At 45.2% G+C, this 15,162-nt stretch overlaps 1 protein-coding gene across 3 annotated transcripts in view; it reads left to right on the top strand.

Moving 5' to 3' along the window:
- The window catches only part of ARHGEF6 (Rac/Cdc42 guanine nucleotide exchange factor 6), a 118,958-nt gene that overhangs the window by 55,126 nt on the left and 48,670 nt on the right, over nucleotides 1-15,162 (top strand). For 2 of the 3 annotated variants that reach the window (XM_060756427.2, XM_067471650.1), the window contains 5 exons: nucleotides 5,286-5,413; nucleotides 5,921-6,122; nucleotides 9,117-9,187; nucleotides 12,932-13,026; nucleotides 14,230-14,325. In XM_060756427.2, coding sequence (XP_060612410.2) covers nucleotides 5,286-5,413; nucleotides 5,921-6,122; nucleotides 9,117-9,187; nucleotides 12,932-13,026; nucleotides 14,230-14,325 — 592 coding nt within the window. The remainder of the gene's footprint in view (nucleotides 1-5,285; nucleotides 5,414-5,920; nucleotides 6,123-9,116; nucleotides 9,188-12,931; nucleotides 13,027-14,229; nucleotides 14,326-15,162) is intronic. The other variant, XM_067471649.1, reaches the window with a different exon arrangement.

Here is a 15,162-nt window from a genome sequence, read left to right as displayed (position 1 = left end):
TTATTTGGGTTCAGGGTTTTGAAAATTGGGGTGCGCATTAGATTCGATGGCGCATTAGACTTGAGTCAATACAGTCTATGACTCTTTTGCACATTCACGAATGAACGGAGGAACTGCCTGGCACCTGGGCCTTGTTGTGGCTGGGCGCCAATGCGCATGCTCAGTTGTTTTGCCATTTTGTGAGTGTGTTGTTGTGTTGTTTTTCATTTTGAATAGATATGTTTGTACCTTGTGGGTTGTGTTATGGGCATGGGAATTTTGGTTAAGTTTCGTTGGGGTTTTTTTTTTAGTTTTGTGGTTCCGTTGGATGCCCCTAACAAATTTATATATATAGATTATTATTTGGGTTCAGGGTTTTGAAAATTGGGGTGCGCATTAGATTCGATGGCACATTAGACTTGAGTCAATATAGTCTATGACTCTTTTGCACATTCACGAAAGAGCGGAGGAACTGCCTGGCACCTGGGCCTTGTTGCGGCTGGGCGCCAATGCGCATGCTCAGTTGTTTTGCCGTTTTGTGAGTGTGTTGTTGTGTTGTTTTTCATTTTGAATAGATATGTTTGTACCTTGTGGGTTGTGTTATGGGCATGGGAATTTTGGTTAAGTTTCGTTGGGTTTTTTTTGAGTTTTGTGGCTCCGTTGGATGCCCCTAACAAATTTATATATATAGATTATTATTTGGGTTCAGGGTTTTGAAAATTGGGGTGCGCATTAGATTCGATGGTGCATCAGACTTGAGTCAATATAGTCTATGACTCTTTTGCACATTCACGAAAGAGCGGAGGAACTGCCTGGCACCTGGGCCTTGTTGCGGCTGGGCGCCAATGCGCATGCTCAGTTGTTTTGCGTTTTGTGAGTGTGTTGTTGTGTTGTTTTTCATTTTGAATAGATATGTTTGTAACTTGTGGGTTGTGTTATGGGCATGGGAATTTTGGTTAAGTTTCGTTGGGGTTTTTTTGAGTTTTGTGGCTCCGTTGGATGCCCCTAACAAATTTATATATATAGATTATTATTTGGGTTCAGGGTTTTGAAAATTGGGGTGCGCATTAGATTCGATGGCGCATTAGACTTGAGTCAATATAGTCTATGACTCTTTTGCACATTCACGAAAGAGCGGAGGAACTGCCTGGCACCTGAGTCTTGTTCCCAAGACGCAGGTAAACAATAAACAGCCTGAGCTCCTAAAATAAAAATTTTCAAAACCAGCATTTGGAACAGAAAGCACTGTGCTCGCTAGTGCATCTTTCTGCATCGTATGGCGAGCTTGCCTTTTTGGCAGCAAGGAGGAGGCTGTAGGCGGCTGTGAGCCACGTCTTGCCAGAGTCCGACTCTTTCCGTCGAGGCGCCAGGGAAAGCGTTGCGCTCGGCCTTTTCGGATCCCGTTCCCCCCGAATCTGCAAAAGGTTAGGCTTCTTGATGTTGTGCTGTCAAATTCTCTCTCTGGGTCTCCCTTGCTGACGTGTTTTGCTTGATCAAGTCAGGGAGGGAGCGGAGGAAAAAAACCCAAACTCCATCTGTGCCAAGCTGCGATCCCTCCCTCGATGCCCGCAAAGCGAAAACAGCTGTGGCAACAACATGCATCAAATGTCAGCCTGTTTTTGAGCTCTTTGTGTGGGTTTTCGGTGGCACCCGTTGTACTGCCAGAAAGCGAAGGGTCCTTTTTGATTGGGGGGGGGGGGGGAGCGGATACATAGACATGCGGGTGAGCAAACCGAACCGAAACTCCAGTTTCTTCTCAAAAAACATTATGGATTGGCTACAAAGTTCTTGGAGACCTCGGTGGCGCAGTGGGTTAAAGCACTGAGCTGCTGAGCTTGTTGATCGAAAGGTCGCAGGTTCGATTCCGGGGAGCGGCGTGAGCTTCCGCTGTCAGCCCTAGCTTCTGCCAACCTAGCAGTTTGAAAACATGCAAATGTGAGTAGATCAATAGGTACCGCTCCGGTGGGAAGGTAATGGTGCTCCATGTAGTCATGCTGGCCACATGGCCTTGGAGGTGTCTACGGACAACGCTGGCTCTTCGGCTTAGAAATGGAGATGAGCACCACACCCCAGAGTCAGACATGACTGGACTTAATGTCAGGGGACTACCTTTACCTTTACCTTTACAAAGTTCTTGCTGGAGAAGGTTTGATATAGTTCTCCTGCAACCAAAGAGCATTCTGAACTCCACCAACTATGGAATTCAACCAAACGTGGCACACAGAACTCCCATAACCAACCGAAAATACTGGAAGGGTTTGGTGAGCATTGACCTTGAGTTCTGGAATTGTAGTTCATCTAAATCCAGAGAGCACAGTAGACTCAAACCATGATAGACCTGGACCACATTTGGCATGAATACTCAATATGCTTGAATGTGTTTGTCTTATATCATTAATGTTAATGTTATGACCCCTTAATACAGTTCCTTACATTGTGGTGATCCCAAACCATACTTACTACTTACTTACTTAGGCGATCCCTCGTAGTCCGAGGATGATGGTCCTCCAAGTTCGGTGTCCTGGCGGTGGGTCTGTAGGTGGCTGTGGAGCCCTATTCTTAATCTGCATCGTCTCCCGCAGTGAGGGCATTGGTTTCCAGGTGGAAGGCGGTCTTAGTTGGGGTTGGCTTGACGAGCCTTCCTCTTGGCACGTTTCCTTCTTTCACCCTCCATTCGTGCCTCTTCAAATTCTGCAGCACTGCTGGTCACAGCTGACCTCCAGCTGGAGCGCCCAAGGGTCAGGGCTTCCCTGTTCTCAGTGCCAGAGTTTTTAAGGTTGGCTTTGAGCCCATCTTTAAATCTCCTTTCCTGTCCACCAACATTCTGTTTTCCGTTCTTGAGTTCGGAGTAGAGCAACTGCTTTGGGAGACAGTGATCGGGCATCCGGACAACGTGGCCGGTCCAGTGGAGTTGATGGCAGAGGACCATCACTTCAATGCTGGTGGTCTTTGCTTCTTCCAGCACATTGACGTTTGTCCGCTTGTCTTCCAAGAGATTTGCAGGATTTTCCGGAGGCAGCGCTGATGGAATCGTTCCAGGAGTTGCATGTGACGTCTGTAGACAGTCCATGTTTCACAGGCATACAACAGGGTTGGGAGGACAATAGCCTTATAAACAAGCACTTTGGTATCCCTACGGATGTCCCGGTCCTCAAACATTCTCTGCTTCATTCAGAAAAATGCTGCACTCGCAGAGCTCAGGCGGTGTTGTATTTCGGTGTCAATGTTGATTGTGGTAGAGAGGTGGCTGCCAAGGTAGCAGAAATGTTTATGATTTCCAATCCCAAACCATAACATTGTTTTCGTTGCTACTTCATAACTGTAATTTTGCTACTGTTATGAATAATCATGTAAATATCCGATATGCAGGATGTATTTTCATTCACTCCACCAAATTTGGCACATATACCCAATACACTCAAATGTGAATATTGGTGGGGTTAGGGGAGGATTGATTTTGTCATTTGGGAGTTGTAGTTGCTGGGATTTATAGTTAACCTACAATCAAAGAGCATTGTGAACTCCACCAACGATGGAATTGAATCAAACTTGGCACACAGAATTCCCATGACCAACAGAAAATACTGGAAGGGTTTTAGTGGGCATTGACCTTGAGTTTTGGAGTTGCAGTTCCCCTACATCCAGGAAGCACTGTGGACTCAAACAATTATTATTTTTTGTCGTGTCAGGAGTAACTTGAGAAACTGCAAGTCACTTCTGGTGTTAGAGAATTGGCCGTCTGCAAGGACGTTGCCCAGGGGACGCCCAGATGATTTGATGTTTTTATCATCCTTGTGGGATGCTTCCCTCATGTCCCCGCATGAGGAGCTGGAGCTGATAGAGGGAGCTCATCTGCCTCTCCCCGGATTTGAACCTCAGTCCTGCCGACACAGGGGTTTAACCCCCTGTGCCACCAAGGGCTCCTCAAACAATGATGGATCTGGACCAAACTTGGCACAGATACTCTATATGCCCAAATGTGAACACTGGTTGAATTTGGGGAAAATAGATCTTGATATTTGGGAGTTGTAGTTGCTGGGATTTATAGTTCACCTACAATCAAAGAGCATTCTGAACCCCACCAATGATAGAATTGGGCCAAACTTTCCACACAGAACTCCCACGACCAATAGAAAATACTGTGTTTTCTAATGGTCTTTGGTGACCCTTCCCAACACTCAGGTTGAGAAATTCTGATGTAAGGGAAGGCAGACGGAGGAGAAAAGCTATGGCCGTAAAGAGAGTCAAACATTGGAGACATAGGGCCCTTCTACACTGCTGTATAATCCAGATTATTTATTTATATATTTATTTACAGTGTGCCGTTGCGCCTGGGGACTATAACTCTTAGTGAAAGAGGCATTTACGTGACATCTTTGCTTCTTGCCCTCCTTTCGGGAAACTGGAACTATCAAAGACCCAAACACTATAGATAACTCAAAATAGGTTTTTTTGTTCGCAAAGAGTTATCTCTTTAAGGCAATAAGCTGGAAGTTTCAAAAGGGTGAAGGAAAACATACATTACAGTCTCTGGTTGTCTTGGGTCCAAGGAGTTTTGCAGCTGAGAAGCTTTTCCATGTCCCTCTTTCTCAATGGCTCTGAATGCCGGAGCAATCCACAACCCCAGTCCAAATGGCCTATGTTTGAAGACACAAAGTCTTCCTCTGGTGCCAAAAGAACTGGTTTGTTCAGATCAACGTCGTTCAGGTTGATCTGAACATGAAGCATAAGTCTCAAGGTTAAGAACCTCAGAATTGGTGCTGAGAGGTAACTTAATCAGGGGCTTTTAGAGCCAAGTCTCTTACTCATGTCCATCTGGTAGAAAATCTGATGGTGGAATGAAAAAGGGAAGCACTCCCCTCCTCCAGGAAGAGGTGGAGCCAAACAATTGAGCTGAGAAAGCAGTTCAACTGGTGCAAACAACATTGGTTGACAGCTATAAATAACCAATCAATCCAACTATACATAGGCAGGGTAAAAAGGCAGGATTAAGCATGATACAACAGTTTAAATCTTGCAACTAACAGTTATACATATAGGTGGCGCCACTCGCGCTGTCACATACAGTACTAATATTCTGCCCTTCTCACTCTCATTCCGCCATGGCAAGTCAAGGGGTGACTCCTGAACCATAGCTTGACCTGTGGCGGGGGGATTGTGGAAGTTGTAGTCCAACAATATGTTGACTTCAAGTGCAGTGAGTTTCCTTTGGAAGATATAGGAAAGCAGACTGCCTTGCTGGCTAGTTGAACTGCTCTGATGTTCTTTGTTCTGAAGCAACGTGTTTTCGTTTTGTCTCCAAACAGATCAACCATCTGCCAGGCCATGTTCCCGCCTGTCGTCTGCTAGATCCCCGTCGGAGGACTGCCCTCCTTCCAGGCAAACTACGTCTCCCAAGTCTCCCAGAGCCTTGCGCAGGCAGTCCAAAGCAGTGGTAAGCTGTTTTGAAAAATGCAAAAATTGTATGTCCTTCAGTACAACTCCCTGGTGTAAGTTGACCATAGGGTCAATGTTAGGGTAACCTTAGGAGTCATAGTTTCAGGGAGACACAGCAATAGATGGCATACATCTACTTACCAGGATTCAGTTGCTTTGAGCCATGACAAGGAAAGTGGTATCAAAGTGCATTATGTCTATAGTCTAGATCAGGCTTAAGTGGCTGAGGGGGGAAAGGAAGGGTCTTGAGGCTGTTAGGAATTATGGGAGTTGATCACCTGGAAGGTTGAAGTTTGCCCAGGCCTGGCTTAGATGATCTCTAGAAGCCTCTGAGTCTTCTGAGTAAAAGCTTCTTCTTTGGAGGCTGGATTGCCATCTGTTGGGGATGCTTTAATTGTGCTTTTCCTGTATGGCAAAAAGAAGGAGGTTAGACTAGATAACCCTTGGGTTCTCTTTCAGGATTCTATATGGTCCTTTGTCCCTCTCCCGTGCCTTTCTTTCTCAGGACATGACAGAGAACGGCGGTCACCAGCTGGTGGTCCGGGCCCGGTTCAACTTCAAGCAGACCAATGAGGACGAGCTGTCCATCAACAAAGGGGACGTCATTTGTGTCACCCGCGTCGAGGAAGGCGGCTGGTGGGAAGGGACCCTCAACGGCAAGACCGGTTGGTTCCCCAGCAACTACGTCAGGGAGATCAAACCCACCGGTGAGTGTCAGACAGCTTGATGCAGAGCCCTCTTGGCCTCCGTTGCGTCACACCAGACAACCCAAATAATACACTTTATTTATATCCCACTTTATTTTATCTTATCTTATCTTATCTTATTTATTTATTTACAGTATTTATATTCCATGCTTCTCACCCCGCAACACTGATTAAATACTTCCTCATTTCCTGCATGCTTGCTGGAGATTTTTATGGCCTCGTAAATTAGTTAAATTAGCCTCCCCACAAAGTGATACCTAAATTTCCTACTTGACAGATGCAACTGGAGCCCCCGTTGCCGCAGTAGTTAAACTCCTGTGCCGGCAAGACTGAAGACTGACAGGTCGCAGGTTCGAATCCGGGGAGAGGCGGATGAGCTCCCTCTATCAGCTCCAGCTCCTCATGCGGGGACATGAGAGAAGCCTCCCACAAGGATGATAAAAACATCAAATCATCCAGGCGTCCCCTGGGCAGTGTCCTTGCAGATGGCCAATTCTCTCACACTGGAAACGACTTGTAGTTTCTCAAGTCGCTCCTGACACGACAAAAAACAAACAAACGCAGGAGACTTAGGGCAGATTACAATGTACATATACATGGCAAACATTCAATGCCATAAACACACAACATATATAGACATACAGTCAGAGGGTATTCAACATTCCAACTGTTTCTGGCCACCATCCGCAACACCATCCATCCGCAACACTGATCCGTTGCTTCACCATCCATCCGCAACTCTGATGAAATACTTCCTCATTTCCCTGCATGCTTGCTGGAGATTTTTATGGCCTCGTAAATTAGTTAAATTAGCCTCCCCACAAAGTGGTACCTAAATTTCCTACTTGACAGATGCAACTGGAGCCCCCGGTGGCACAGTGGGTTAAACCCCTGTGCCGGCAGGACTAAGACCGACAGGTCGCAGGTTCGAATCCGGGGAGAGGCGGATGAGCTCCCTCTATCAGCTCCAGCTCCTCATGCGGGGACATGAGAGAAGCCTCCCACAAGGATAATAAAAACATCAAATCATCCAGGCGTCCCCTGGGCAACGTCCCTGCAGACGGCCAATTCTCTCACACCAGAAGCGACTTGCAGTTTCTCAAGTCGCTCCTGACACGACAAAAAAAAAACAAAAAACAGATGCAACTGTCTTTCAGGCTGCAAAATTCGACAACAAACTACACAAATTTGGTTGGAAGCTCACTCCGACCCAGGCTGGCTTCGAACTCATGACCTTTCGGTCAGTAGTGATCTTAATGCATCTGACTCAAAGCCAGCTGCACCATCTTCCTGTTGAGCATAGTCTCTTTTATCCGACCTTCGCTTATCCGACATTCCATCTTATCTGATGCCCCTCTTTTCCTCCAGCATTTCTCATTCAATTAAAGGAGCGCTCCCCGACCCTCTCTCCATTCCCAAGAAGGGAAAACGGCAAGACAAGGAGGAGGGAGGAAAGGGGGGAAAGAGGCAGGACCGGAAACGGAAGCGTCTTCCCTGCTTCCATCTGTGATTTCCACGCTCCTCTTCTATAGTTCCGACTGCAAGAATAGTTTGCTTAGCAAGGAGAGGGAAGCAGGAAGCGCAACCTTGCCCTCTCCAGTCAGCTCAGGCAAAAGCATACTGCTGCACCCTCTCTTCGCTTGTCTGTGCTTCTTCATTTAATACCTATGTAGTTTGACAGGGTCTTTAGTCTTCGAAACATAGAATCATAGAATTATAGAGTTGGAAGAGACCTCATGGGCCATCCAGTCCAACCCCATTCTGCCAAGAAGCAGGAATATTGCATTCAAATCACCCCCCGACAGATGGCCATCCAGCCTCTATTTAAAAGCTTCCAAAGAGGGAGCCTCCACCACACTCCGGGGCAGAGAGTTCCACTGCAGAACGGCTCTCACAGTCAGGAAGTTCTTTCTCATATTCAGATGGAATCTCCTTTCTTGTAGTTTGAAGCCACTGTTCCGCATCCTACTCTCCAGGGAAGCAGGAAACAAGCTTGCTCCCTCCTCCCTGTGGCTTCCTCTCACATATTTATACATGGCTATTATGTCTCCTCTCAGCCTTCTCTTCTACAGGCTAAACATGCCCAGCTCTTTAAGCCGCTCCTCATAGGGCTTGTTCTCCAGACCTTGATCATTTGAATCGCCCTCCTCTGGACACATTCCAGCTTGTCAACATTTCCCTTCAATTGTGGTGCCCAGAATTGGACACAATATTCCAGGTGTGCTCTAACCAAGGCAGAATAGAGCATGACTTCCCTAGATCTAGACACTATGCACCTATTAATGCAGGCCAAAATCCCATTGGCTTTTTTTGCCGCCACATCACATTGTTGGCTCATGTTTAACTTGTTGTCCACGAGGACTCCAAGATCTTTTTCACACGTACTGCTCTCGAGCCAGGCATTGTCCCCCATTCTGTATCTTTGCATTTCGTTTTTTCTGTCTAAGTGGAGTAGCTTGCATTTGTCCCTCTTGAACTTCATTTTGTTAGTTTTGGCCAATCATCTCTCTCATCTGTCAAGATTGTCTTGAATTCTGCTCCCGTCCTCTGGAGTATTGTCTCTCCCTCCCAATTTGGTGTCGTCTGCAAACTTGATGATCAGGCCTTTTAACCCTTCATCAATAAAGATGTTGAACAGGACCGGGGCCAGTCTACTCTGGGAAAAAGTCATGGAAATCTCACGATTCTAAACTATTGACCCACTGCAATGAAAGTGGCATCAAATTGCATCAGTTATACACTATAGATGCGCCTGGGTTTGTTTATTTATTCATTCATTTACTAATTTTTATACCCCACCATTCCCAGAGCAACAAAGGTGGTTTAACACCTCTCTTAGAAGCAACCAAAACGTCTCTTCTGCTTTGCAATTGAGATGCCTTTCTTGTCGCCGCGATTGTTTACATTTTGCCCGAGATGCCAACATGTCTTCTTTCCCTCCCTTGACAGAATAAGGGCAGTTTTGTATAACCGCTTCCTCTTTTTCTCCTCCAGATAAACCTCTCTCTCCGAAAGCTTTGAAAAATGCGGAAAGCCCCCAACTTACCAAGAATTACTATGCAGTGGTACGTGGGATGCGCTTGGTTTATTACCTGGTTTTGTTGACTAGTATTATTATTGTGTTGTCGAAGGCTTTCATGGCGGAATCACTAGGTTGCTGTGAGTTTTCCGGGCTGTATGGCCATGTTCCAGCAGCAAGGGCGGTAAACCCATTACGCCCTCCTCAAGTGGCAGTCGAGGGGTATTTACAGAGGCGCCTCTGCGCCCCTGGCAAAAAAAAGTGTACCGCAACCGCTTACTTTGCGTAATGGATGAGCCGCCTCTGCACACAGAACTCCCACGACAAACAGGAAATATATATCAGTGATTGGTGGTGGTGGTGGTGGTGGGTGGGTGGGGGGGGGGGCAAAATACTGTTTGCTTACCATTGAAAATTACCTAGGGCAGCTCCGTCCAGCAGCATTCTCTCCTGACATTTCACCCACATCTACGGCAGCCATCTTCAGTGGTTGGGAGGTCTGTTGGAAACTAGGCAAGTGGGGTTTATATATCTGTAGAATGTCCAGGGTGGGAAAAAGAGACCTCTCAACCTCTGAGGATGCCTGCCATAGATGCAGGCAAAACATCAGGAGAGAATGCTTCTGGAATGTAGCCATACAGCCCAGAAAACACACAACAACCCAGAACGCTTGTCTGCTGGAGGCAAGTGGGAATGAGGAGGAGGAGGAAGAGGAAGGAGAAGAAGAGCTGAAGAAGAAAAAGAGGAGATGAAGAGGAAGAAGAAATGATGAAGAAGAGCTGAAGAAGAAAAAGAGGAGGAGAGGAAGAAGAAATGATGAAGAAGACGAGCTGAAGAAGAAAAAGAGGAGAAGAGGAAGAAGACATGATGAAGAAGAGGAGCTGAAGAAGAAAAAGAGGAGACGAAGAGGAAGAAGAAATGATGAAGAAGGTGAGCTGAAGAAGAAAAAGAGGAGGCGAGGAAGAAGAAATGATGAAGAAGACAAGCTGAAGAAGAAAAAGAGGAGGAGAGGAAGAAGAAATGATGAAGAAGGCGAGCTGAAGAAGAAAAAGAGGAGGAGAGGAAGAAGAAATGATGAAGAAGAGGAGCTGAAGAAGAAAAAGAGGAGACGAAGAGGAAGAAGAAATGATGAAGAAGGTGAGCTGAAGAAGAAAAAGAGGAGGCGAGGAAGAAGAAATGATGAAGAAGACAAGCTGAAGAAGAAAAAGAGGAGGAGAGGAAGAAGAAATGATGAAGAAGACGAGCTGAAGAAGAAAAAGAGGAGGAGAGGAAGAAGAAATGATGAAGAAGGCGAGCTGAAGAAGAAAAAGAGGAGAAGAGGAAGAAGACATGATGAAGAAGAGGAGCTGAAGAAGAAAAAGAGGAGACGAAGAGGAAGAAGAAATGATGAAGAAGGTGAGCTGAAGAAGAAAAAGAGGAGGCGAGGAAGAAGAAATGATGAAGAAGACAAGCTGAAGAAGAAAAAGAGGAGGAGAGGAGGAAGAAATGATGAAGAAGACGAGCTGAAGAAGAAAAAGAGGAGGAGCGGAAGAAGAAGAGAAAGAGGAAGAAGAGGAGAAAGAAGAAAAGGAAGGGAAGGAAGAAGAAGCTGACGGCACTTTGAGTTTCTTTTAGGGGATAGAAATAATAATAATAATAATAATAATAATAATAATAATAATAATAGCAGCAGCAGCAACAACAGCAACATATATTACAGAATGGATTGCTAAACCTGGGGGCAAGAACTACTCCAGCTAGAGAATGGAGCAAACCTTGCAAACATTTGGATGTCTGGAATCTGCAAATCTTGATTTCCGCTTCTTGGCATTTCCGGTGTAATCATCACTCTTCTGAATCAGAATGAAGGGAAAACTGCATGAAATAATGCCAGAAAAAAGGACAAAAGACCTAAATAGTGTGTCCTTCATTTCCGAAGCCAAAATGCTGGCAGCAGAAGAGAGTTCACTGCATTGGGATGTTGAGGGCTAAATGCCTTTCTTCTGGGTTTTTTTTGGGGGGGTGGGGGGTGGGGAAGGTTTTATTATTAGCAGCTGAGATGAAAGGGTCCGTTCCTTGACTGACAGAATCCCTCCTTCCTTTGTGACTCTGCAGCTGGGATCCTTCCCAGTTTGGCGGAGGAGAATGAGTCAACTTTTCCTCCGCTTTCAATGGACAGATTGCACAACATGGAGAAGTATCCACGATTAGATGGGATCGGTTAGAGGGCGCATCTACACTTTGGAACTAACCCAGTTTGACACTGCTGTGGCTCAATGCTATGCAATCCCAGGAGCTGCAGTTTGGGGGGGGGGGGGGAGTAACAGCCTTGTCAGGCTTACTTACTTATTTAGGCGATCCCTCGTAGTCCGAGGATAATGGTCCTCCAAGTTCGGTGTCCTGGCGGTGGGTCTGTAGGTGGCTGTGGAGCCCTATTCTTGACCTGCATAAGTGCGAGGAAAAAATCCCAGTTTGGCATATTGAATGCCTTTTCGGCGTCTAATGCTAGTAAGGCACATTCTTTATCGTTTTTTTTCATAGTATTCGTCGATGTTTACTATAGTTATTACATTATCCTTAATTTGGCGCTGGGGGAGAAATCCTGATTGTTCCTCTTTGATCCAATCTTTTATTAGTTGTATTGTATTGTCGAAGGCTTTCATGGCCGGAATCACTGGATTGTTGTAGGTTTTTCCGGGCTGTATGGCCATGTTCTGGAGGCAACGTTGTTCATTTTCATGGTTTCTTCCTTTCTGTTGACGTGGACAATTTCAACAGAAAGGAAGAAACCATGAAAATGAACAAAATCTGGCTCCCAGTATTAAAAAACTCAAAAATTAAAACAGCAAAAAAACAGAGGGGAAACAAACAGGCACATAAAATCACTCTCAACAAAAGATTCCCCCCAGGCACTTCCAAGCCATTGAATGCTAATCAAGGTGATCAGCTGAAACATTCACAGCTAGCCCCAGCAGACAAAAGTCCTTTGTATCACTCTGGGCATTCCACAGATATATAAACCCATTTTTCCTACTGCCAACAGACCTCACTACCTCTGAGGATGCTTGCCATAGATGCAGATGAAACATCAGGAGAAAAATTGCCTCCAGAACATGGCCATATAGCCCGGAAAAACCTACAACAACCCAACTTTTATTAGTTGTTTTAATCTTTCTGCCAATATATATGCATAGAACTTGTAATCGACATTCAGCAGAGAAATTGGACGGTAGTTCCTAACATCAGTTCCATCTGAGTTTTCTTTATGAATCATTGTAATTGTGGCCAGGGCTTCCCACTTCTCAGTGTCTATGCCAGAGTTTTTAAGGTTGGCTTTGAGCCCATCTTTAAATCTCTTTTCCTCCCAACAACATTCCATTTTCCGTTCTTGAGTTTGGAGCAGAGCAACTGCTTTGGGAGATGGTGGTCGGGCATCCGGACAACATGGCCGGTCCAGCGGAGTTGATGGCAGAGGACCATTGCTACAATGCTGGTGGTCTTTGCTTCTTTCAGCACGCTGACGTTTCTCCGCCTGTCTTCCCAAGAGATTTGCATGATTTTCCGGAGGCAGCGCTGATGGAATCGTTCCAGGAGTTGCATGTGATGTCTGTAGACAGTCCACGTTTCACAGGCATATAGCAGGGTTGGGAGGACAATAGCTTTATAGCTTGGTCTCCCTACGGATGTCAGGCTATAGCTCCCAGGGTTCCATCGCACTGAGCCGCTGCATCAATTCTGCAGTGGAGATGCACCCATTTCAGTCTGTAATGCACCATGAGCTGAGTTGGTGTCTCTTCCTCACCTGTTTCAGGTACTTCAGAATATTTTGGAAACAGAGCGGGATTACGCCAAGGAACTGCACTCTCTTTTAAGTACCTACCTGAGGCCGCTCCAGTCCTATGACAGGTAAGAGCAACATTTCTAAAAGTCCCTCCATTTTCTTGGATTAGAAAGTAATTCTGGATGGAAAGTAATTCCCTAGATAGAAATCAATCATAATAATAGAGTAAAATAATAAATAACCTTGACTCGAGTATAAGCCAAGGGGGACTTGTTCAGCTTAAAAAAATGGCTGAAAAACTAGGCGTATGCTTGAGTATATACAGTATATGAGCCTACACTGCCATATAATCCAGTTCAAAGCAGATAATCTGGATTTTATATGGCAGTGTAGGCAGGAGTTTAAAAAGATTGAAAGGTTGCTTTGGCCCACTCTGGTGGTCATGGGGGTTCTGTGATTGGTCTGTGATTGTAGGTGAACTACAAATCCCAGTCAAGATTCTATTTTCCCCAAACTCCATCTGTGTTCACATTTGGGCATATTGAGTATTGGTGTAGAGTGTGGTCAAGATCCATCATTATTTGAGTCCACAGTGATCTCTGGATGTAGGTGACCTACAACTCCAAAACCAAAGGACACTGCCCACCAAACCCTTCCAGTATTTTCTGTTGGTCGTGGGAAAACTGTGTGCCAAGTTTGGTTCAATTGCATCGTTGGTGGGGTTCAGAATGCTCTTTGATTGTAGGTGAACTATAAATCCCAGCAACTACAAATCCCAAATGACAAAATTAATTTTTTGAGTGATAGACATACATTGGGTTGTTAGGTGTCTTGTGTCCAAATTTGGTGTGAATTCGTCCAGTGGTTTTGGAGTTCTGTTAATCCCACAAACGAACATTACATTTTTATTTATATAGATTCTGCCCTTCTCACCCCGAAGGAGACTCAGGGTGGATCACAGAACACATACACGGCAAACATTCAGTGCTGTTATACACTAACAGGACAGACACAGTACACAGATAGAGGTATATAGGCTTTTTCCATCTTTGGCGTCTTGGAGGATGCTGACCTTCCCACTTAAGTGGTACTTATTCATCTACTCACTGCTATTTTCGATCTGCTAGGTGGGCAGTGATCTGGGCTGAAGTTTGGGCACTAACCCCCAACCCGGGCTTTGAACTGCCAACCTTTTGATTAGCAAGATTTATTGCAGCTGGTGGTGAACCTGTTGTGCTAAAGCCCGGCTATTGCTATGATATTGGCCGTCTCATGGATTGTAGTGTCGGCCAGAGAGATCTTCATGATTTTTATTTTAATCCCTCTAGGCTGAGCGCTGGGGACATCGCCTTGTTACTCGGAAATGTGGATGAGATCTGTACCTTTCAACAAAATCTCAACCAAGCTCTGGAAGAAATTGCTAAGTAAGTTGAGACAGTCTTCTATTGCATTTGAATACTTTTACCATGGAGGATCTAGAAAATTAGCAAAGTGTTGGGGTGCATCTACACTAATGAATGAATGCAGTTCAATACCACTTTAACAGCAATGACTCAATGCTATGGAAACATAGGAGTTGTAGTTTGGCACTCTTTGACCGAGAAGGCTAAAGAGCTTCTCAGACTCCCATGGTTCCATAACACTGAGCCATTGGGGTCAAACTGTGTTAATTCTGCATTGTAGACACACCCAGGGATATCCTTTATCATATTAAAATCTATTTGGGAGTTCAAAGCATCTGGGTGTCGCAACTCAGGGTAGTTTTCACCTTGCTCAAAGCACCACCACACACCAAGGCTGTAGCTTTTGTAGTTTATTGAGAAAAAGCAAAATCAAAACAGAGAAATAAAGATGCAAAAGTTCAATAGGCAAGACAGAGTCTTAAATGCAAAGGCAAAGTTCCTAAGATCCAAAGGCAAATGACATGAAGCATAATCCCCTAGCAATAGTCAAACAAGAGCCCATGGTAGACAGGTAAAATCAGGATCAAAATCCAAGTCTCAAAGAAGCCAGAAGCGTTCCGCAAAAGCCAAGGTAATTCCACAGAAGTTAGCAGGAAAAGAGCAACATTGAAGTGACAGGAAATGCCTATCGGCTTCATCATTAAATAAGTTTTCCTGACATGAAAGCATTGCGTTGACCTTTGGCTTCACGCTTGTTGGCAAGGCGTGTGCTTCTGTGAACTCTTAATTGTAAACGATCCTGTCTACTCATTAATTCACTATTATCTTCAAGGCTGGACAACTCATTATCTTGGCCCA

The sequence above is a fragment of the Anolis sagrei genome, chromosome 10 (genome assembly GCF_037176765.1).
Source record: "Anolis sagrei isolate rAnoSag1 chromosome 10, rAnoSag1.mat, whole genome shotgun sequence".
In the NCBI taxonomy this organism is placed as follows: domain Eukaryota; kingdom Metazoa; phylum Chordata; class Lepidosauria; order Squamata; family Dactyloidae; genus Anolis; species Anolis sagrei.
This window is presented reverse-complemented; position numbering and strand designations above follow the sequence as displayed.